This window comes from Phocoena phocoena, chromosome 14 (assembly GCF_963924675.1).
Source record: "Phocoena phocoena chromosome 14, mPhoPho1.1, whole genome shotgun sequence".
NCBI lineage: Eukaryota > Metazoa > Chordata > Mammalia > Artiodactyla > Phocoenidae > Phocoena > Phocoena phocoena.
This window is the reverse complement of record NC_089232.1, coordinates 9,547,961-9,570,231: the sequence shown is the minus strand read 5'-3', so window position 1 is coordinate 9,570,231 and position 22,271 is coordinate 9,547,961. Positions and strand designations below refer to the sequence as shown.

The 22,271-nt window shown below is 53.8% G+C and overlaps 1 protein-coding gene across 1 annotated transcript; it reads right to left on the bottom strand.

The window, feature by feature from the left end:
• Positions 1-6,433: 6,433 nt before the first annotated feature.
• ASTL (astacin like metalloendopeptidase) lies at positions 6,434-21,214 on the bottom strand. Its single transcript, XM_065891627.1, has 9 exons — positions 21,163-21,214; positions 20,341-20,466; positions 18,319-18,380; positions 16,950-17,040; positions 16,393-16,510; positions 15,444-15,625; positions 12,536-12,617; positions 12,287-12,441; positions 6,434-6,765 (listed from the first exon to the last, which is right to left on the bottom strand). Exons 1-9 carry the CDS (start codon positions 21,212-21,214, stop codon positions 6,434-6,436), a joined length of 1,200 nt encoding a protein of 399 aa, XP_065747699.1.
• Between the last annotated feature and the right edge of the window lie 1,057 nt (positions 21,215-22,271).

The window sequence follows — 22,271 nt, the reverse complement described above, 5'->3', positions numbered from 1 at the left end:
GGGGGGGGCTTGCAAACTCCGACCTCGTGACCAGTAGGAAGAGGATGTCCCCTGGTGCAGAGCAGGGAGACCTAGTCAAGGGCGGGGTCTTTTAAACACAATTCAGAGAAGATATTGGTCTCAGGGGCAGCTTCGAAGGGAAGAGCTTCTCTTTGCATTTGTAGGGACCCCCCTCCCTGCTCGTCCTGCTGACTCCGCCCCCACCCCGCAGGCTACGCACCCCCCTTGGAGTAGCCCTGGAAAAAGCAGTTGGGGTGAGAAGAAATTCCCGAGTAGGCACACACCGCACCCTAACCTCACTCTGGCCTCAAAGAGCTGTGCAGGACCGGCGGTCGTCACACACGCTCCCCCTACCCACGCTCCCTGTGGCCACTGCCACCAGCGCCAGCCTGGGCAGCCTCAAGGGAGCTTTTTTCACCGTTTCCGGAGCCCCTAATGCTGTAACCCCAGCCTAGACCCAGGCCTTATATTGCTAGCCCACAGCTGTGCATGGCATCCTCTGTATAAAGCATCAATCCACTTCTGAAAGTAAGTCTCCCCCAAAGGACATGACCTTGATCCAGCGTGCCTGCTCCATCTTCATGGGAGCAGAGAGTGTGACCTCAAGGTGCCCACAATGTGTCACCCCTACCCAGGCTCAGACAGGTGGTACCCACCACCCCCCAGCCACATGGCAGAACTGAGGGACATCCTCCTTGATCCTGGGCTCTCCCTGCCTCTTGCCAGCCTACCCAGCTCCCCTGTTAGATGAGAGTGCCTACAGCCTGGTGGGGTAGGTACTACCTAGGCTAGGTTTGGAGAGGCAGCCAGCCTCCCTTGCCCCCTCCAGAGACAGGTTTCATGAATTCATCCTTCGACTTGCTGGGCTTCCACCCCACGGTCGCCAGGGGTGGAGAGGCCTCAGAAACCCCTTCCCTGAGGAAGGACAGAGGGGTGGCCTTTGGATCTGGGGAAGCAGCCGCTTAAGCAAGTTCCTGCCTGTCCCCATGGTTCCCTGTCCCACGGCAGGGAATCTCAGCACCCTGGTGGCCCAAATGGGCTTTGAGAAGGACCATTTTTCACCCTCTCCCACCATTCTTGGGCTGGGGGGCCGGTGGGTATCTCCCCAGACACTGCAGTCAGCAGCAGCCTTTTGTCTGTTGGCTTGTTTTCCTTGAAAGGCCAGGCCTCCAGGCCTCTGCAGGAGCTGAGGCCAGGACTGCTTATACCCACCCCACCCCATCCTTTCCGCCCTACAAATCAACGCTGATTCTCACCTGGGCCTTCCCTGACGGGGCAGCACCGGGCCCTGCTGGGTACCAGCCTAGGTTGAGGACAGCCAGAGAGAGTCTACAGGAACGCTTGAGGCTCAGCCACCACCCAGGCTCTGTGTCACTCCCGCTGCTGCCTCCCAGCCCCACCCACCCCCAAGACCAGCGGCTGGCTCTCGGGGCAGTGGGCACTGTTACATAACTCGATTCCCGTTCCTCTCTGTGGTCTTCATCTCCCCACACACCCACAGTCCCCAGCTGCCTGCTCCACCGAGCCCTGCATGAATCAGAGCCTCGGGCCCCAGCAGGGCTTCCTTCAGCGCTTCCCAAACTAGATGTGACCTTCCCTCATCATCCTGCTCCACCAGGGCTGGCAGTCAGTCCCAGATCTACAACCAGCTAGCAGCAGGAGCTGCCTAGATTACTCGCAGCCATGTTTAGGGGGAGGGGGAGGCAGTGACAGGCACTGGCCCACCTTCCGGGCCACACCAGGCTACGTGCTGGTCCCCGGACGTGCCCTGAGCTCCCATATCTCTAGTCCTTTCCAGGGGCTGTTTGCTCTGCCAGAAATGCCCTCCTTACCCTTCCTTCTGTGCTTGGTGGACCCCTACTCTGTCTTCAAGGTCTGCTCACCTGTCACTGCCTGTCGGGCAGAGGGAGTTACCCTGCCCTCCCTCGGTGCCAATTTCACGCTCAGAGCGAGATGGAGTCTGATGGTTTGTTGCACCACCCCCTCCATCAGAGCAGGCATCACTTCTCTGTCCCCAGTACCTGGCCAAGATTGTTGACAGGTGAAGAGTAGCAGTCATCAGCAGATGACATACACTTGAGTTTTTCTTAGACAGGTGGTACCCAAATGAAGGTGCCCCCAAGGGATGTCCTTGGAAAGAGGGGCCATGGGGGAAAGGTGACCTAGTAGCATCTTTTCCAAAGAAAGGGGAGACAGTTGTCCCATCCCTGGCTGTGAGAGCACAGCAAGAGATGTGCCACCTTAGTTGAAAGCCCTGGAACCACTTCTCCAGGTCTGAAAGGTGAGACTGGCCCCACTGCCTCCTTGGCCAGGGTTCCAGCAGCTCAAGGTGCTGCCCTCCCTGCCCTGAGGGCCCATGGGGATGATCCCCAACCAGGCTTCACCCCCCCCCCAGCTTTCACCAGAAGCTCCAGCCTTTCAAATCCCTGGGACCCTTACCCCAGACCACCCTGTATGACCCAGCCTCCCCGCCTCCCCAGACCCTTGAGTCATGCCCTGTGTGATGTAAGTCAATCATTCTCCCTCCCTCCATCACACCTCTCCTGACAAAACCCCAACCCTGGTCAAACCTAAATCATCCACCCTGCCTTTGACCAAGCAGCTGCTTTTTCCAGAGTAAAACACGCACTGCATCGACTGGCCTCGCTTTAAATTCACGACCGCAAATCTCTAGACTTCCCTAGTGGGCTCACTTACCCATGCTTCACAATCGGCATCCCCCTCCTGCCCACCCCCTACCCGTACGCTGTAACTTTGCTTTGTACTTAAGAGAAAATGGAAGCCATCTGGCAGACACCCATCCCCCAAGCACACCTGTATCCGAGTTGCATCTCCACTCTTAGGGCAAGTCCTTGGCATATGCCCTGGACCCCAACCCCTCTCATGTCCCCCAGGACTCTGCTCCTTCAATTACCCCCTCACCAGCTATCACTCCCCCACTCTAAGGGCCAGCTCCCTCCTTAAGAAGCCCTCCATGCCCCCCTGCAGCCTGGTCATTGTCTCTAATCCCTCACATTCTCCCCTTCACCCTTGTAGGGCGTCTGCACCCCACCTTCCACTGAATCTCCTCCTGGTGGGTCATTTGTGACTCCACGCCAAGTGCCAGGCTCATTCTGAGTCCTGTTCTTAACTGTTTTTCAGCAGCATTTTATACGATGGACCCTTCCTAGGGGACACTCTGCTCCCTCCTCACAGGCCACTTCTCAGTTTCCTTTCCTTCTCCCAAATCCGAAATCAGTGATTCTCACAGAGTGACTTTTGCCCCTTCCTAGGGACATTTGGCAACGTCCGCAGACATTTTTGACTTTAACCACAGGAGGAAGGGGGTTGCTACTGGCATCTCGCGGGTAAAGGCCAAAGATGCTACCAAACATTGTACAAGGTCCAGGACACCGCCCCACACACTCCCTGACCCACCCATTTGACATCTAGTAGCCTCAGACTTCACACACCCATTTCCCCTGAACCAGGTCTCTCCTCTCAGTTCTCACTGCTGAGATGCCCTCAGCCCCTACATCCAACCGCAAGTGCACTTGCCTCAACCTCCAAAACATACTCCCAAAGCACCCACTTCTGCCCCTTTCCATGACCCCACCACCTTCACCTGCACAACTGCAGTGGCTACCAGCTGTTCTTCCCGATTCCAATTCGTTTTCCAGGGAGTATCCGGCATGACTTTTTAAATTTTAAATCAGATCTTGTCACACCCTTCCTTAGAACCTTCCAGCAGCTGCTCCCTGTTGCTCGTGAAATAAAACCATCGCTTTCTGGCTGACCAGGCCTTGCCTGTCTCCCCCGTCCACGCACACACATCCCATTCGCACCGGCCTGACACACCTTGCTTCTCCCTGCCTCAGGGCCTCTGCACTGGCTGCTCTTTCCCTGGATGTTCCCAGGGTAGCAATGAAATGCCAACAGCCTATAGAAATGTTCGCCCTCTGCCATCACTTATGAATCCCAGATGCTTTATTTGCCTGTTTACTGTCCATCCCTCTCCCTGTCACTGAATAAACTGGGAATAGAAAACATGCCTTGTTTCCCAAGTTATTCCCAGTGCCTATAACAGAGCCTGCCTGGCACCTAAATTCAATAGATGTGTGTTGGGGCTTCCCTGGTAGCACAGTGGTTGAGAGTCCGTCTGCCGATACAGGGGACGCGGGTTCGTGCCCCGGACCGGGAGGATCCCACATGCCGCGGAGCAGCTGGGCCCGTGAGCCATGGCCGCTGAGCCTGCGCGTCCGGAGCCTGTGCTCCGCAACGGGAGAGGCCACAACAGTGAGAGGCCCGCGTATCGCAAAAAACACAAAACAAAAACAATAGATGTGTGTTGGATGAGTGAATAAATCGATGAGCGAGCCCACATTGCTGTGTGGTTGGGGATTGGAGAATAGGCTGTAGGCTCTGGGAGGTGGCGGCTATCCACCGGGCTCTGGTTGACACCCCAGGGCCCCATACATATCACACCCTCCGTGCTGGGGCTCCAGGGGCTGGACCATCCCAGGAAGGATGGGGCTCATGGAACAGGCCTGGGCCCAGAGCTGGCCTGGGGCCTGGGCTCTGTAGTGATAGGCAAGGAGAGGACAAGGACAGCTTTGTCCCTGATCACCCGCAAAGAAAGAGTAAGCAGTCTTCCCCATGAGCCAATAGGATCAGCCAGCCCCACCTCCCTCTCTGGAAACCCAGAGTCCAAGATCAAAAGCCGCATCTTAACGGAGGCAGCCTCTGAGCTGGGAGGGCCTCATAGCACACAAAGCACATCGCCTTCTCTGACCCAGCGTGGCCACCGAGAAACCCCAGCTGGGTAGCAGAGGCCTGGCTTGGCTATTCAGAGACCCACAGGTCGTGATACAGCCACACTTATTTCTGATAAATGGATATGTGTACTGTGTCTATCCTAGGGTTGGCCCAAAGTCTTTGCTTGGGAATCTCCCAGGGGAGCTGTCACCCTGCTGTGGCCAGAGCCTCTGCTCCCCTACTCTAAACTCTGATACCCCACGTCCCACGTTTGGGCACAAGACTTGGGAGAGCACCCCCAACCATGATCCTTCCCTGACACTAACACATGAGATCAGGCCCACGTTCAGTCTCAGAAAATCCTTGACTCGAGACTGAAACCCAAGATAGACTGAGGACAGGGGCTCCAGGCCCCCTGACACAGTGAAGAGGTTGGCAGAGGGCACGCCGCAGCCCTTCACGGCTGCACAGCCCTGTTCCCTTGGGCACAACCATTTGCTTCCCTGAGTCTCTTCCCTCCTCTGGAATATGGGTCTCACCACCTGAGGGTCCCAGGGCAATCGGGTATGAGGTAGTCAGAACAGTCAGCACCAGACTCCTGGAGCAAGTTCCCAACTTTATTTCTACCTTTTCCCAAGACACCTGAGGGACCTGGTCCCACTGGGACGGGCACGGGCTCCTGCTTCCCTTCTACCCCAGGCGGGCCCCGAGAACAGCACCACTGGGGGGCCCCCAGCTTGTCACTGGCATCCCTGGAGACTTTCTTTGCCCCGAGAACAGCCCTCACGGGGGAGGCCAGGAGCTGATGAGTGGGCTTTGCTGAAGACAGACCAGCAGGGGGACCCTACAGCCCCTTCCCACCTTTCCGGGGCCTCCTCGGGCCAAGTCCCCGGGAGGGGCGGGCGGGTGTCAGACAGAGACCAGGTTCCTGGAGACAGCAACGCGGGGTGACAGCAGCTTTGAGCCCTGACTTCAGGGTCCTCGGGTTCTGGCTGTTTCCCACGTGCAGTCCTGGAGGGCCGCCACCTCTTCGTCTCCCTGGGCGGCAGGGGAGGAAGTTGGGCTCTGAAAGCCTCCTGGAGAGCAGGGCTGGAGGCTGTGGCTGCAGAGCCACATCCCCAGCACTCAGACATCAGGGAGCGAGGCTGCTCCCAGGGTCCCAGCCACTGGGTGCCCCTGCCCCAAGGCTGACCCGAGGGAGAGGGAGAGGTAGAGGTAGAGGTACCCTTAGCCCATGCTGGGGGGCTGGCCCTCAACTACAAGAGGGCTCCCAGAGGCCTTCAGGGAGGACCACCCCTCCAGATCCCTGTCCCTAGAGCCCTGAAGAGGTCATCTCCCATTCCCAGACGCCCCCAGGGCTGGGGCAGGAGACGGCAGCAGGCAGAGTCAGAAATCCCCCGGCAGGCCTGCCTTCCCCCGACAGATCTAGAGGGTCCCTCTGTCCCCAGGAGCTCTTGGGGGAACATGACAGGCAAGCAAGGGGCAGAGGGAGAGGCCTGGGCCTTAGACAGGGTAGCCAGAGGGGCTGGAAGACAGGGGTGCTGCCTAGAGGGGCCAAGGGTTGTACAACCTGGCCACCCTGAGCATAGAATGCCCTTCCCGCTTGGGGGCAGAAGCCACAGGCTTGACCTCTGGGTGTCCTTATGAAGCGTTTTCTGGGGGCACGGGCTCCTGGCAGAGCAGGGTTCTTCAAAATAGCCTAGACGACTGCTGGCTGGTCTTCTGCTTCTAGAGATGGGTCTGGGGGTACAGCGGGCACTTGGGCCTGCCAGGACTGCTCCAGGGCAATGCCAGGAACCACTGCTCCAGGCCTTGACCTTAGGGAAGAAGCTAGGGGCTGGGGGGGCCTTGCAGAGGCCTCCACACCAGAACTCCTCAGGGCTGGGGGCTTCCACACACGTGGGCTCTCTTCAGCCCCGAAACCCTCGGGGCCAGGGCTCCTGGATTCTGCCAACAGTGCCTTTAGGAGCTGCTGCAGGTACGGTCTAGACGTGGGAGTGGGGCTCCTACCATCGCTGTGGGTCTGGAGCCCTAGAGGAGGAAAGATAGGTTACGTCCCAGAATCACAGAGGGACAGTGTATGGCAGCTGCGAGAGCCAGAGCCCCCTTCAGCCTCATTCACAGTGACCTAGAACTCAGCTCACGGGATGCGATGACCCGCCACGCTCCTGCTATGCTACTGCCCAATGCCTTCGAGACCCTAACTCCCAACTCCCCCTTAGAGACAAGGACCACAGAGCCATCCCATTCCCTCCCTGCTTGGTCCCAGAGGTCACCAGCAGAAGGTCAGGCCACTGGGATCTTCCATGACCTCCCACCCACACCCCCGGCTGCTCTGATGGTCAAACCCCAGATCTAGCATTGCAGCCCTTCACCCAGACCACCCGGGGCTGCTCTGTACAGGGCAACACCTCACCTCTCACCCATATCCGAGGCCTATTCCAGAACTTTTCCTACACTTGCAGCTATGCCCAAACCCAGGGCGTCAGCAGGACACACGTGAGCACGACCAGGCCCGTGTGCTCAGTGGGGTGGGTGTTGCTGGCCCTTCACTGCCCCTCCCGGACCACAGCTGGTTGCCACCGGCTGCTTTGTAAGACTCTTCATTTCAGGCCCAAGTTATCCGGCCATCGGCCCCAGCCCCCCTTCAGCACCACCCTCATCCCTGTCACTCCTGCCCACCCACCAAAGGCTTCCCGATGAGCCATACCTTCCATGCAAGGACACTGACCAATCTGAGCTGACATGCTTCAACCAGTGACTTCACAGCCCAGTCCCTGCCTGGACCTGCCAAGATCACACCCGCTAAAGTCACGGGTCCCGGCTGCCCACCCTCTGACGGCCGCCTCCTTTACTTCCAGCCCACTCGCTTCACTATCACGATCCTTCAGCCCCGCTGAGCCCCCAAACCCCTTCTTCTTGCCCCACAGCCTCCTTACTTCCAAACCCCTCTCCTCACCTGGCATGGGTTCCACAGCCCTCGGTGCAGCCCCTCCCTTGGAGACATCCCCAGGCACCTCCCCCTCTGTCAGAACTGCCCACAACACCCCAGTCCTAGAGGACCAGGTGACTAACCTACACCACGCCTCCGCCAGCAGCCCAGCACCACCCGTGGCCCGGCCATGTGTCTCTCACGGGTTTCCTCTCCTGCTCTCCAGTCAGCAGCTTCACACCTTTTCCTTCGCATCCATCCTCTTCTCCCCAGCCTCTCGGCTGGAAACCTCACCTCACTCTTTACGCCGCCAAAGCCTGGGACGGAGCCCCTCACCTGCACATCAGGATCTGCAGGTGAACTCGGATCTGTTCCCATCTTCTTCCTTCCATTAGGTCCAAGGAAGTTCCCCAGCTCCCAATGAGAGCAACTCCTCCCTGAATGTTCTAGATATTTTTCTTCCCCACCCCAATCCATTCCCCCTTCTCCACTGGGTCATTATTTCAGTATCCAAACTTGCTGTGTGTCCACCATCTTGATAAACTTTCCATTGACCCCGACCCCTTCTAGCCACCTCTCAGTTCTGTTCCTCATGTTAGTCAAGCCTCAAATAGTTACCCACGAAGCTCTTGCCACATCTCCTTTTATTTTTAAAAAGGTATGTAATATTTGGGATTATATATAGGAAAGAATAGTCTACGAAATGGTGCTGGAACTAGATAGTCACATGCAAAATACATAGGATTAAATCTACATGACCTCGAGTTAGGCAAGTCCTTAGATATGACACCAAAAATACAGTGATAAAAGAATAGATGAGTTGGACTTCACATCAAAATTTTAAATGTCTATGTTCAAAGGACACCATCTAGAAAGTTAAACTATAACATGTGAGGAAATATTTCCAAATGATATATCTGATAAGGAACATGTATCTGGAATATATAAAGAATTCCTACAACTCACCAGTAAAAGACAACCCAACTGAAAAACGGGCAAAAGACTTGAACATTTTTCCAAAAATATACAGATGACCGATAAGCACATAAGGAGATGTTCAAAGTCATTAGGGAAATGCAAATCAAAGCTACAATGAGGGACTTCCTTGGTGGTCCAGTGGTTAAGACTGTGCTCCCAATGCAAGGGGCCCAGATTCGATCCCTGGTCAGGGAACTAGATCCCGCATGCCACAACTAAGAGCCCACACACCACAAATAAAAAGAGCCCACACACAGCAGCGAAGATCCCCCGTGCTGCAACGAACACCTAGCACAGCCAAATAAATAAATAAATATAAAAAAAAAAACTACAATGAGATACCAGTTCACACCCACTTGTGGTGGTTATAATCAGAAGAATAAGTGTTGACATGGGCTTGCAGAAAGTGGAACCTTCATACATTGCCGGTAGAAATGAAAAATAGTGCAGCCAATTTGGAAAACAATTTAGCAGTTAAATATGGAGTCACCAAAGGACCCAGAAATTCCACTCCTAAGTATATATCCAAAGGAAAAGAAAATATATGCCCGGGGCTTCCCTGTTGCGCAGTGGTTGAGAATCTGCCTGCTAATGCAGGGGACACGGGTTCGAGCCCTGGCCTGGGAGGATCCCACATGCCATGGAGCAACTAGGCCCGTGAGCCACAACTACTGAGCCTGCGCGTCTGGAGCCTGTGCTCCGCAGCACGAGAGGCCGCGACAGTGAGAGGCTCCTGCACCACGATGAAGAGTGGCCCCCACTTGCCACAACTAAAGAAAGCCTTCGCACAGAAACCAAGACCCAACGTAGCAAAAATAAATAAATTAATAAACTCCTACCCCCAACATCTAAAAAAAATATATATATGTCCACATAAAATCTGACACATGAATGTTCACAGTACCATTATTCATAATAGCCTAAAAGTAGAAATAACCCAAAGATCCTTTGATAAATGGATAAACAAAATGTGGTATATCATTCAACAACAAAAATGAATGAAGTATAGTTGACCCTTGAACAACACAGCTGTGAACTGCATGGGTCCACTTATACGTGATTTTTTTTTTTTTCCAGTAAAATATTCACACTACTACACGATACATGGTTGGTGTATCCAAGGATGCGGAGGACTGACTGTAAAGTTATAGGCAGATCTGACTGCACGGAGGGTCAGCACCCCTAATTCACGTTGATCAAGGGTCAACTGTACTGATACACACGGTAACATGGACGAACCTTGAAAACACGATGCTAAGTGAAGAAGCCAGTCACAAAAGATCACATACTGTATGATTCCATTTATATGAAATGTCCAGAGTAGGCAAAACTATAGAAACAGAATGTAGATTAGTGATTGCCTATGGCTGGAGTTGGGGGCACACACATGCAACAAGACCTAGGAGTAGGGTCATGGGGTGTATACACTTCAGCTTCATAAGATATCAGATTGTTTCCCAAAGTGGTTGTAGCAATTTACACTCCTATAGCAGAGTACGAATGTTATCACTGCTTCATATTCTTCTTAGTATTTGGTCGTATCTGACATTTAAATTTCTACCAATTTGGGGGTATAAAAAGGTACTGTGGTCTTTATTTGCATTTCCCCAATTATTAATGATGTTGAATATCTTGGGTTTACCCAATTCGGTTTCTTCTGTGAATTGCTTGTTAAGTCTCTCGCCTTTTCTACTTTGTGGGGTTTCTTCTTACTAAGTTCTAAAAGTTTTTTTTAATATACTTTGAGTACAATTAGTTACAATAATTCTCTTCTGATCTGTAACTTGTATTTTCACTTTTATGTCTTTTAATAAATAGTATTTATTATGATCAATGTAGTTGGATTTTTTAATTTTTCCAGCTTTGTCTCATGTTGCCTGTCTTATTTTTAAAGAGTCCTTACCTATTCCAAGGTCATGAAGACATTTTACTATATTTTCTTCTGAAAAGTTTTAGAGTTTTTTTTGGTTTACATGGAAGTCTTGTATACAACTAGAATTTCTGTGCATGATGAATTAGAAATTCATTTTTTTAAGTGAATAACTAGGGACTTCCCTGGTGGTGCAGTGGTTAAGAATCTGGCTGCCAATGCAGGGGACACGGGTTCGAGCCCTGGTCCAGGAAGATCCCACATGCGTTGGAGCAACTAAGCCCGTGCACCACAACTACTGAGCCTGTGCACCACAACTACTGAGGCTGCACTCTACAGCCCATGAGCCACAACTACTGAGCCCGTGTGCCACAACTACTGAGCCTGCACTCTAGAGTCCACAAGCCACGACTACTGAAGCCCGCGTGCCACAACTACTGAAGCCCACGCACCTAGAGCCCATGCTCTGCAACAAGAGAAGCCACTGCAATGAGAAGCCGGCGCACCGCAACAAAGAGTAGCCCCTGCTCGCCACAACTAGAGAAAGCCCATGCACAGCAACAAAGACCCAACACAGCCAAAAATAAATAAATAAAATAAATTTTTAAAAAATAATAAAAAAATAAAATGGATAACTAGTTGTCTTTAGAGCTATTTAATGGCTACCCTATTCTTTCCCTAGTGATCAATGCCCTTTTATCAAGTGTCCACTTCTGAGGAGGATTCATTTCTGAACTCTCCATTCTGTTTCAGTGGGCAATTATCTACCCTTGTACCAATGCTACACGTTTATATAAAGGTATTTTATATACATTCTGTGTACATATATGAATATATGCATTTATACATTTATATGCTATATATATATATATATATATATATATAAAGACATTTTATAATCTACGTAACTTCATGTCTGCTAGGGCAGTCCCTCCACTTTTATCTCTTCAGGAGTGTGTGGGCTATTATTGGCCTTTTGCATTTTTAATACAGATTTTAGACTCACTTGTCAAGATCTCCAAACTTATTGGGATTTTCAGCGGGAATTTATTGAGTCTGTAGATCAGTAGAGAATTACATTTTTCTATTGTCTTCCTTTTAATATGATACATCTCTGTATTTACTTAAGTATTCTTTAACGATTGTAATAAGGTTTTTTTCCATAAAGTTTTATATAGCTTCTGTCAGATTTACTCCTTAGAACTTTATCTTCACTATTATAATGGTATCTTTAAGAATTCTGTTTCCTAACTATTGATATACAGAAATAAAACTGATTTCTATATATTGATTATATTTACTTTTAAAAATTCTTATTAGTTCTAGTAATTTGTTTATAGATTGCTACTTTCAATGTAGTCATCTATGAATAGTGGCAATTTTTGCTTCCTTCCCAAACCTCAGACTTTTAATTTTGTCGTACCACAATGGCTAAGACTTTCACTACATTGTTGAAGAGATGGGACAATAATGGAAAAACTTGTCTTGGTCCCAATTTTAATGTTTTGACATTAAAAATGAGTTTTGCTCTGGGTTTTTGGTAGGTACGTTAAACTTTAAAAAGTGACCTCTATTCCTATATCTAACAGTTTTATAATCACCAGTGAGGGTTAATTTTTTCACGTGCGTTTTCTGCATCTCCTGCGGTGAGGCCCTGGTGATCTCCCCGTGCTCACTTCTACAGCCTCACCTCCTAGCACCCGACCCTCGCTCACACCACCTCAACACAGGAGCCTCCTTTGGCTCCCAAATCACTCTGTCCCGTCACTCACCTTTTGCACGGGGATCACGGCCAAGCGGGCTGCAATCATAAAACTTGAGGACCCGTGCGATGTCAGAGGCGCTCAGGTTCCATCGCTGGCCAATTTGGACACTGGGGGCCCAGAGCGGCGTGATGGTGGGCATCCCGCGCCGGCTGAAGGCGAGCCTGAAACCCAAGCAGGCAGGGGCCTGAGTCCAGACCACGGCAGGAGCTGGCATGGCAGCGCAGAGGGAAGGAAGCAAGGAAAGGGGGTCCTCACCTCCCATAGTGCATCACTGACGAGTAGTCATAGGGCACCAACATGTTGCTGCTCCGAGATTTGATGAAGTTCATCTCAAAGCCTGAAAAAATACTTGGCGATGTGGGAAGAGGGCCAGGGGAGGAAGGGTAGGTGATAGGGGCTTTCTGGAAATGTACAACCTACCTGAGCCTAGGGGTCCAAAACTACAGCCAGATGTGCATCTCCCCACCCCCGCCACTGATCCCTGATCCCTGTCTCCTCCGTGCCCTGGGAGGGTTCCAGACCTGCACCAGCTGATGTGCAAGCACAGGGACCTGGTGGTGGCCCGCCATCGCCCCCTAAGACTTCTCTCCACCTTTCTCCTCCTCTCAAGCTCACCCTGTATGAGACTATCTTTATACGACCTGCAGCTTCCACGAAGACACACGCTGCTAAGAGTGTCTCGGACGCCCCCTACCGGCGAGATAAAGTGCCTACTCCCCTCCCCAGCCTTAGAGGCCGGGCCCTTGAGCCCATCGTGTGCGGTGGGGATAGCCCGTTCCCAGAAGCAAAGCCACCTGCTCTCCCTGCCTCGGGCCAACAGCACCCGCCCCCTACCCCCTACCCCCACCCCCGGGTGTGGAGTCCAGCCCTTTGCCATCGGCCAGAGCACCTGCTTCTCCCTGGCACTTGGCTCCTCCAGGCCTGGGAGGGGCTAGGTTCCCTCGGTCAAGTCCTGCCCTTCACAGTGAGCCTCTGAAAGAAGAGCTGCACCCTCCAAACCCCCCAGACCCAGCCAGCCACCTCCACACCCACCCATGGTCACCAGCAGCCTCCTTACCACTAAAATGGAATTCCAACCCCTTTATATCCCATCACCTGCCTGAAAATACCTGCCCAGTAGACTGCTTAGTTCCATCTCCCACTCCAGCCCCTTCCTGAGTCCCCGCCTCCCCACCTCCAGTTAATTACTGTTATTAGTTTGCATATTTTAGCAGTTTGTTCTGTACATATTAACTAAGTAAAATGTATTCTCATTTTTGTCCATTCTTAGGCAAGTTTTTCCATTAGGGTAGCTGGTGTTTAACTTGTTTTATTGTTAAGAAACAAAAGCAAAACAGCTTTTCTAGTTTATTAGTGCTGTTTGTTTTCTAACTCATTAATTTCTGCTTTTACCTTCAGTAATTCCCTCCTGCTTTCATTTTTTTCTTAACTTGGATTGAAATGCCTAATTATTATTATTTTTTTTTTTTTTGCGGTACGCGGGACTCTCACTGTTGTGACCTCTCCTGTTGCGGAGCACAGGCTCCGGACACGCAGGCTCAGCGGCCATGGCTCACGGGCCCAGCCGCTCCGTGGCATGTGGGATCTTCCCGGACCGGGGCACGAACCCGTGTCCCCTGCATCGGCAGGCGGACTCTCAACCACTGCGCCACCAGGGAAGCCCTGAAATGCCTAATTTGTTCTCTCTGTTTATTGATGTATTTGTCTACACGTTTTCCCTGTGCATTGCTTTAGCTGTGAATCATTGGTTCTAATGTGTTTTTATGTTTTAAGAATTCCTGCAATTTCTTTTACTTCATAGCTAAAAGAAAGGTTTGTTGTTTTTTAAATTTTAATTTCCAGTTGGATAAAGTTTTTCATTTTATTATTAGTTTCTACTTTTTACATCATGATCAAACTGTTTGTATTAACTCTACTTTTTCAAATTTGAAGTTTTTATGGCTATCATAAGTTTTTACAAGAATTCCATGAGCACTTAAGCTTTTTTTTTTTTTTTTTGGTGGCACCATGACCAGGGATTTGAACCCGTGCCCCTGGAGTGGAAGCGCAGGGTCCTAACCACTGGACCACCAAGGAAGTCCCTCCATGAGCACTTAAAAGGATTATAGTCTATTTTCAGGCTATGTTGTCACTGTCTCCTCCCCACTTACCTAGACTAATCTCTGATCTCAACCTCCAATCTCCGTCCCACTGAGAGGTTCTACCCATCTTCCCATCCCCTTCTTGGAGTGGAAGGGCATCCATGCATGCATCTTGGGCTCCACCTCTGACCATTTCACCTGGCTAACCCCACAGCAGCAGCAAAGGCGCTCACACCAGAAGCCTCCGCTTACAGGAAGCCTTCCAAATCTTCTGTTTCCATACCCCCAAACCCAAGTCATCACTTATCTCCTCTGCTCCCCTCCCTCACAAAGCGATTGTCTGGACTCCCCTCACCTCCTGCAGCAGGCTGTCCCCCTCTGCCAAAGGTCAGGGTCCCCGCATTGCTGGAGTCAGATCCCTGGTACCAAACCCTGCACCCTGGCATTCAGTGCAGTGGCCCACTCCCCAGACCAGCCTCAGCTTTCCCACTGCCACCTTTCAGAGCCTGGTCTCCCTGTACTTTCTGTCCCAGGTGCCCATCAGCACCCGTCTCACACACACCAAGCCGCACAGGACTGCCCTGCGCCTCTTGCGTCTGACACTTGGCCCACTACCTCCACGACTTCCGTCTCGGTTCAGCACCCTGGCTGGAACACAGTCCCTGCCCTGACTCCACACAGCAGTGTCCAGAGCACGAGGGGCTGCTAGCTGAGTATGAGTGAGCGAGATTCCTAAGACCATCAGCTCCATCCTCAGGTAACTGCCGGTATCCGTGAAGAGAAACGAGGCGCACAGCAAATTTCTGCCCTAGCTCAGGGTAACTGTGGGTGGCAGTGAAGGCTCAGGGCCCAGAGCTGCAGCATCTGGACTATTCTCCAGGTCTCGGAGGCAAGCAGGAACCCCACCTTCCCCATGGGAGACAGGCAGGGAGTGGGGAAGATGGACGACCACTCCCAAATAGCCGGGCAACTCCTCAGGCCTGGACCGTGCCTCCTGCCACCTTCTCCCAGCAGGACTACCTCTCCCACCCCCCCACCCCCTAGTCCCCTGGCCTAGCCTGGCCTTTCACAACCCGGCTCACCTGGGAGGATCTCGTTCCAGTTCACACGGATGTAGCGGTCCCGGTCGGCTCGCGAATGTTCATGCCAGAAGCCCAGCACGTGCATGAGCTCGTGCAGGACGATGCCCGGGCCCCTCCGGAGACAGCTGGGCCCCAGGGACACCACCTGCATCCCTCCACTGCGCCCTATGCTCGAGAAGCACCTGCAGGGCCATGAGAGTGCTGGGTGGGCACCAGCCCAGAGAATCTGCAGACCCAGGACCCTCACCCCTCCTCCCAAGACCTGGGATAAGTGAGCACCAACAGCTAGTCCCCATCCTGGGCTTCAGTCCCAAGCCTGCTGGCCCCAAGTCCCCTGACTGCCTGGCCCTCTGCCAAGGGGGTGTACTGGAACCCCCTTTGCAGCCTGCACTGAGAGGAGTTGGTGGGAGTCAATACTAATGTGGATGACGGAAGCAGCTCATTACGTGAATGTCCCCATGTGGGGAGCCCCAAGTCAAAGCTCTCACCCACATTCTCTTAGGCCCCTAGCAAGCTAGGAATGCAGTATTGCCATCAACCCCATTGCAGAGAGAAGGCAGAAGGGGCTCAGAAGTTAAGGGACATTCCAGAGTCACCTGGTTCCTGCACTGTGGAACCCAGATCTGAGGTCAGGTCTGTCTCATGAAACCTGCACTCAGTCCCCAGGCCACAAAATCTCCCCAGAGATGGAGTTGAGGGCTCTTTAAAGGAGAGTCGAGCACCTCCTTGCCCACGTCTCCTCCACCTCCTGCCCTGAGTATCTGTAGGTCCAGCTCGCACTGGGCAAACCACTCAGATGGGCAGGGGTACTCTGGACCCGGGACAGAGGCCCAGACACAGGTCTTTGACCACAGCTTTGTTAATTCCAGGCTGAACTGAAGACAGCTGTGGCTCTCACCCCGTACATGCACGAGTACACACACTTGCACACATACCCGGAAGCACTTACCCAGACATGGGGACGATGGAGATGAAGTCCCTCTGGCCCTCGTAGGCAACAAACCTGATGCACGTGAAGCGCTCAAACTCAGCAAACGCCTCCAGGATGACTTGGCGGCTGGGCTTATCTGAAGAGGAGACACCCTGGCTGATGCCCCAGCCCAGCCCCTAGAGCCCTTGCAGCGCCTTGGAAGTCTGCACTTGGGGAGGGAACCAAGCTTCAGATCACTCCCCCAAAACGGAATGTCTAGAAAGGGCAGTGCGATGGTGTGGGGAGAAGAAAGCAGGGTTCCAGACAGACCCTGGCTGTGAGACCTGGGGCAGATAACTGTCCTCTGGACCATTTGGTCTTGAAATGGATCAGACAGTCCCTAGATGTACCTTTCCCATCAGCTCCTCCAGGGTTTTAGCCTCCCAGCTCAGGGGCCAGCAGGGATAGAAGGGCTTCTGGTAGAAGGGCTACTTGGGTGGTAGCGGTAGAAGGGGCGCAGAGATACAGGGGAAGAGGGAACAAAAACCCAGAGAGGAGCCTGGGCTGCATTGGGAATGAGGGGCTGGCTCACTCACCATACTTGCTGGAGAGCAGGAAGGGGACCTCCACTACGCCACCATTCTTGGGCCACTTGTTTTTGGTCGCTGAGAACAGCTGGAAAGGGCTCTGAGGAGAGAGGGCGGCTCAGGGACCCCGGTCAGCCAAGCTTCCCGCCCCCAAGGGTGCCACACGTCCAGCCATGGGAGCCCTAAAGATGTGAGCCGCAGACCCCCCTGGGTACATGAGCATAGCTGGTCATTAGAAATGGGATAGAAGCTGGGACGTCAGCGGGCCAGCTCCGTGAGTTATGACACACAGCACAACCCTTTCTTCTACATAACAGAACTTAACAACTTATTCTATCAAGAAGAGAAACAAGACAAAATGAAGAGGCTGGCTAGGAATCCCAGCACCCCAGGGGGCCTAGTTCAGAGGGGCTCGGCTCCACCAGCAGCGCCCCCCGACCCCGCCACTCCTTCCTGGAGCACAGCAGCCCACAGAGCTCCTCTGAACGTGCAGGTGGGAAGATGGGGACACAGTCCTCCTCGGGCTGATTCTAAGGCAACACCCATGGCCTTAGCAACTTTCTTTATTCTTCTGCCAACTCTGAAGCCTGGGCTTCAGAGCACCCCAGCACGTCCTGCCCCACTGGTACCAAAGGTTTTACTGGATTCTACTTTTACCCCCGGCACTCACTGGGTAACTGGGAACAGGGGCCTCGCCCGGCCCTGGGGGTTCCTGCCCTGCCCCAGGCTGGCCTTCAGTCTTCGGCCCAGCCTTATGCTGTGCCATCAGTGGACAGCCTCAGGCCAGGAGCACAGTCTAGCTCACACCAGGCCACTGTCCTATTCAGGAACCTTCTGCCCACCCTCGCCCCAATTTAGGCAAGTGTCTCCTAAAAGATGGCAATGCAAGTCGCCCCTATTCCCATCCAGGCTTCTCCCTTTCTGAGCCTGCCCCCACCCCTGGGCAGGATGGTTCCTGTGTTACTTCTTGTTCCGTCGTCCCGAGACCATTGCTCCCACCACCGATGTTCCCCACAAACACCTCCCTATAGCCCCACCGGCCACTCTGCCAACCTGTGCTTACCTCTTCCTTTGTCCCGATGCTCCCTGGGCACCTCCCCCGGGTAGGGTAGCAAGCTGGGTCTCGAAAGTCCAAACCCCCTCCTTCAGGAAGCCCTCTCAGGCTGACTGCTGCCACCACTCCAGAGCTCACCCTCCCTCAGGCTGGCTTATTCCTAGCAGAACATTCGCTCTGACTTTGGCAAGAAGAGCTACGAGCAGCAACGGTGGATCCCTCACACGTCACCCCCCCATGACGCCAAGGGGTGGACTCAAAGGTCTCTGACACTACCTGTGAGGCTATTTACACCCACGTGTGTGTGCGCATGCTCACACGCACCGGCCGGAGGATGTCGCCCTCGAGGAGGAAGCTGCTCTCCGGGGTTTCCTCTGGGATGAGCCCTGGGAAGGAAGGGAGGGGAGTGTGTGGGTCCATGCCCTCCACAGCACAGACTTGAGGACCGGCGCAGGAGAGACCCTGGCTGCCAGGCCAGGCAACCCCAGCGTCCATCCTCCTTCGGGCTCTGAGGCTGTCACACAGGCAAGTGACCTCAGGCAGGTCACACAGCCCGAGTCCCAGTCTACAAACGTGTGCAATGCTTCTCAGCCCGATCTCACCCTTCCCCTGCTCAGAAGGTGCACGTCTCCTGAGATCCACACAAGCCAGGTCTAGGGACTTCCCTGGCAGTCCAGTGGTCAGGACTTCACGCTTCCACTGCAGGGGGCACGGGTTTGCTCCCTGGTCAGGGAACTAAGATCCCACATGTGAGCCCATGGCGTGGCCAAAAAAAAAAAAAAAAAAATCCAGTCCCAGCTCCTGCGTCTGAGGCCCTCTGCTCTCAGGAAGATGCCATTTCTTCCAGCTGTCTTCATCCTCTGCTCCAGCCCAAGCCACACTCCTCAGAACACGCCCTGGGCTCTCCCAGCCCACCTCACCCCCTACCCATCGGCGTGATACTCAGGACCCTTAGAGTGGCAAGTGACAGAAACGCCAGCCTGCACCACCATAGGACGGTGGGTACTGGCTCCTGCCCTCCCCTTCCCCCTCCCCCCCTCCCCCTCCCCCCAGCCTCGTTTTCTGCCACAGCTGGCAGCCCTCTCCACAGCCTCTTTACTAGGATATCAGCCCCAGCAGGAACCTTAGAAGAGTGCCTGGCATCCTGGAGGTTGGTTTCCCTAGAAGCAGAGCCTGAGCCAGGGAGCCATCTGCAGGTGATTGATGGTGGAAGCAGGGAGAGGTGAAGAGCGCTGGGGAAGAGCCCCAGCCGGACCCCATAGGAGCTCTGGACCCCAAGTGGCACTACAGACTTATCCCACCTGGAGGCATGGGGCCAGACCCACGTCCTGTATGAGTCGCTGTGGCTGGGCCGCCCGGGGCAGGGCAGGGCATAGCTTCCCAGGTATCCCTGGCCGAGGGTCTCCAGCTGCGAGGCCTTAGCAGTCAACATTCCCAGCAGCTGGGGAGGGCGTGAGCCTCCCGGTCAAGGGCTTTATGGCCGGTACTACACTAGGCTCACAGGTCGTTGGGCCACCAGCAGCCCTAGCAGAGAGAATCCTCCACAGCAGCTGGAGAGCAATGCCAAGGAGGCCTCAGATTGGTCTGGAGATGGCCAGAACCAGCCACAGTGACCTAAAGGTGGTGAACGGCCCTGCTCAAGCTTTTCACAGAGGAAGGGGAGGCGCAGACCACATGCGGCAGATTCCCATCCCCTACCCCTTACCCCCCAACCCCGTTCTGAGCTCCAGTCTCTATTTCTACTAGCTTTGTCCCAGGTTATCTGTATGTTCTCATTCTTCAGCTGAAATCCCCAGGCAGGGAGGCCAGAGACTCACGCTTCCCGGTCTTTGGACCTCCCCCCACCAGCGCCTCACACCTGCAGGTCATCCTGAACCAGTTGGCTGACCTGTTTCCAAACAGCCACTAATGACTTTATTCAACACCAGACCTGGCCTGATAGAAGTACGGGGCTCTCCATTTTTTTTTATAAACCTCTTGTTTTCCCCCTTCTTAATAAAAGTAACAACCCAGTAGAGAAGATGCAGAAAAATAGACTTAAGAAGTTGCCCGTGAAGGTGGTGGTGGGATGAATTGGGAGACTGGGATTGACATATATACACCAGTATGTATAAAATAGATAACTAATAAGAACCTGCTGTATAAAAAATAAATAAAATTAAAAAAAAAAAAAGAATTTGCCCATGGAACCATTACTCTCCAAGACCCACTAAGAAAGCTGGCACGTTTCCTCGCTGGCACGCTTCCTCCCAGCTTTCTCTGTTCTCTGAGAATTCAGCACAGTTTTCACGCGCCACATGGACAACTTCATACCCCAAACCCCAAGAGAAGACACAGTGCCCTCACCTTGGTTAATTGCAGGAATGTCCTTATCCCAAGACGTCTGCGTCCCCTCGGGGGTGAGGTCTTCTGAGAATCTGGTCCCACAGACTCCTGGGCAGTGAGAGGCCGAGGGCACTCCTAGGATGAAACCTGGCCCAGGCACACAGGTACATATGCACGATGGCCAGAGTGCCCCCAATGGTGACACAGGATGACAGGACATGGGGTGGGGTGGGAGTGGGGTGTCAGACGCCAAGACCCAGGCCCTTCACAAAGATAGGTCTCCAGGAGGGAGTCCTGGGAGCCTGCCTGGCCCCCCCTGTCAGCCCCACCTGCTGCTGAAGCCTGGACAACTTTGAGGAAGGAGCTCCCTTAGCGGGACTGAGACAGGACTTCAAAAGGCAGCCCCAGGCTCCAAGTGTCTGGGTGTGTATGAGGCAGGGGAGGCAGCAAGAGGGAGGAAGATGGGGACAGACCTCAGTCTCCAACGCTGACAGCTAGGTGTGGGCTAGCCTCCGACCCTGCCCCCTGCCCCCCTCGTCAGCCCAGGGGTCTGGAAATGGGCTCAGCCTGGGCAAGCCTAGCATGGCCAGCAGAGCACGAACGCCTGGAGCGTCACTCCTGCCCTCTCCTGCCAGGCAGGCCCTCTGCTCCCAGCGTCCTCCAGAGGTCCTCACCGGCCCCCCAGGAGCTGGCTTCTAGGAACATCCCTGGAAGCCCATTCTCTGACCCATGCAGATCAATTCCCATGCCTTGCGGGCGCCAGCCACACCCTCTGGCTGCCCCCAGGACTCCGCAGGCTAGAACCAAAATGACGGGGGCAGTAGGGAGAGGCAACCCACTTACCGGGCAAAGAGAGCAGAGCCAGCCCCCATGGCCAGAGGCCTCCTATGCTCATGGTGCCGGAGATGGGCCTCTCTGGCCCCTCAGCTAGCAGGAGCACCAATTCCCACGAGATGAGGCAGCCTAATTACAAACTTATGGTCAACGGCCCCACCCCTTAAATAGCAGCTTTTCCAGCCCTCACCTGCAGCCCCTCCCAACCAACCCCACCTGCAGCCCCGCCCTCTGCTGCCTGCGCTTCCTCTCCCAGCCCAGGCCCTAGGCTTCTGGATCCTGGTCAGATCCTTCCCAGCTTGGCTGAAGTGGGCGAGAGGGTGGGGAGAAGCCACGCGCTAGGCACGCTGCGGGTGGGGGGGGGCTTCCACTTGGGGGTGTATCTCTTCTCAGGTCCCCTCCCACCACCAGGGGGCAGAGAAACGTCGCAGAAAAGTAAGAGACTGCAGTGCTGGATGGTACCTCATCCTCAAACCTGGGGACACCCCTTTCCTGCCCCTGCCCTGTGCTCAGATGTGGGGAAGACTACCTGAGACCCTGAGGCACCCCCAGTCTGACTGTGGAAGGAGGAAAAAACTCACTACGTTTTTATAAGCTTTTATTGTAGTATACACACAGAACAGTAAACAATCACAAGAACCGGGATCAGTGAAACCCACAAACTGACCACCAGGGACAACCAGCACCCCCAGAGAAGCCTGCCTTGTGGAAAAGTGGAACTTCTGGGTACCTAGACCCTCACATGGGTGCTACCCCTGTCACTCCCACAACAGCCTTACAAAATCAGCATTTTAGCCCCATTTCACAGGTGCAGGAATTAAAGCTCCTTACCCATATTCCCCCTCCTCTGTAGCCCTTGGCCTCTCAAAAGGCCCATCCTCGGAGCCTGGTCACCAAGGGCCCACCTGGATTTAAATCCTGGAGTTGAAGGATTTGGGGACACCCTCCCCACCAACATCCAGTGAAGGGAAATGACAGAGCTGAGGTCGCTCGGCGTCTTGCCCTGGCTGGAATCCACTGTTTCTCAAAAGGTAGGGGTGAGAACCATGGGGAGAACGTGATGAAGACAGGTGGCCCAGCTGCCCGGGCAGGGTGTTAACATTCGTAGGAATAAACAA

Bases quoted from the DNA above. Each gene is read 5' to 3' on its own strand.
- ASTL (XM_065891627.1), bottom strand. From the start codon at position 21,214: ATGAGCATAGGAGGCCTCTGGCCATGGGGGCTGGCTCTGCTCTCTTTG. The intron at 12,442-12,535 runs GTGAGGACCCCC...CTTGGGTTTCAG, and splicing joins TCAGTGATGCACTATGGGAG to GCTCGCCTTCAGCCGGCGCG. The intron at 6,766-12,286 runs GTGAGTGACGGG...TTCCTCCTCTAG, and splicing joins CCGTGATCCCCGTGCAAAAG to GGCTCCAGACCCACAGCGAT.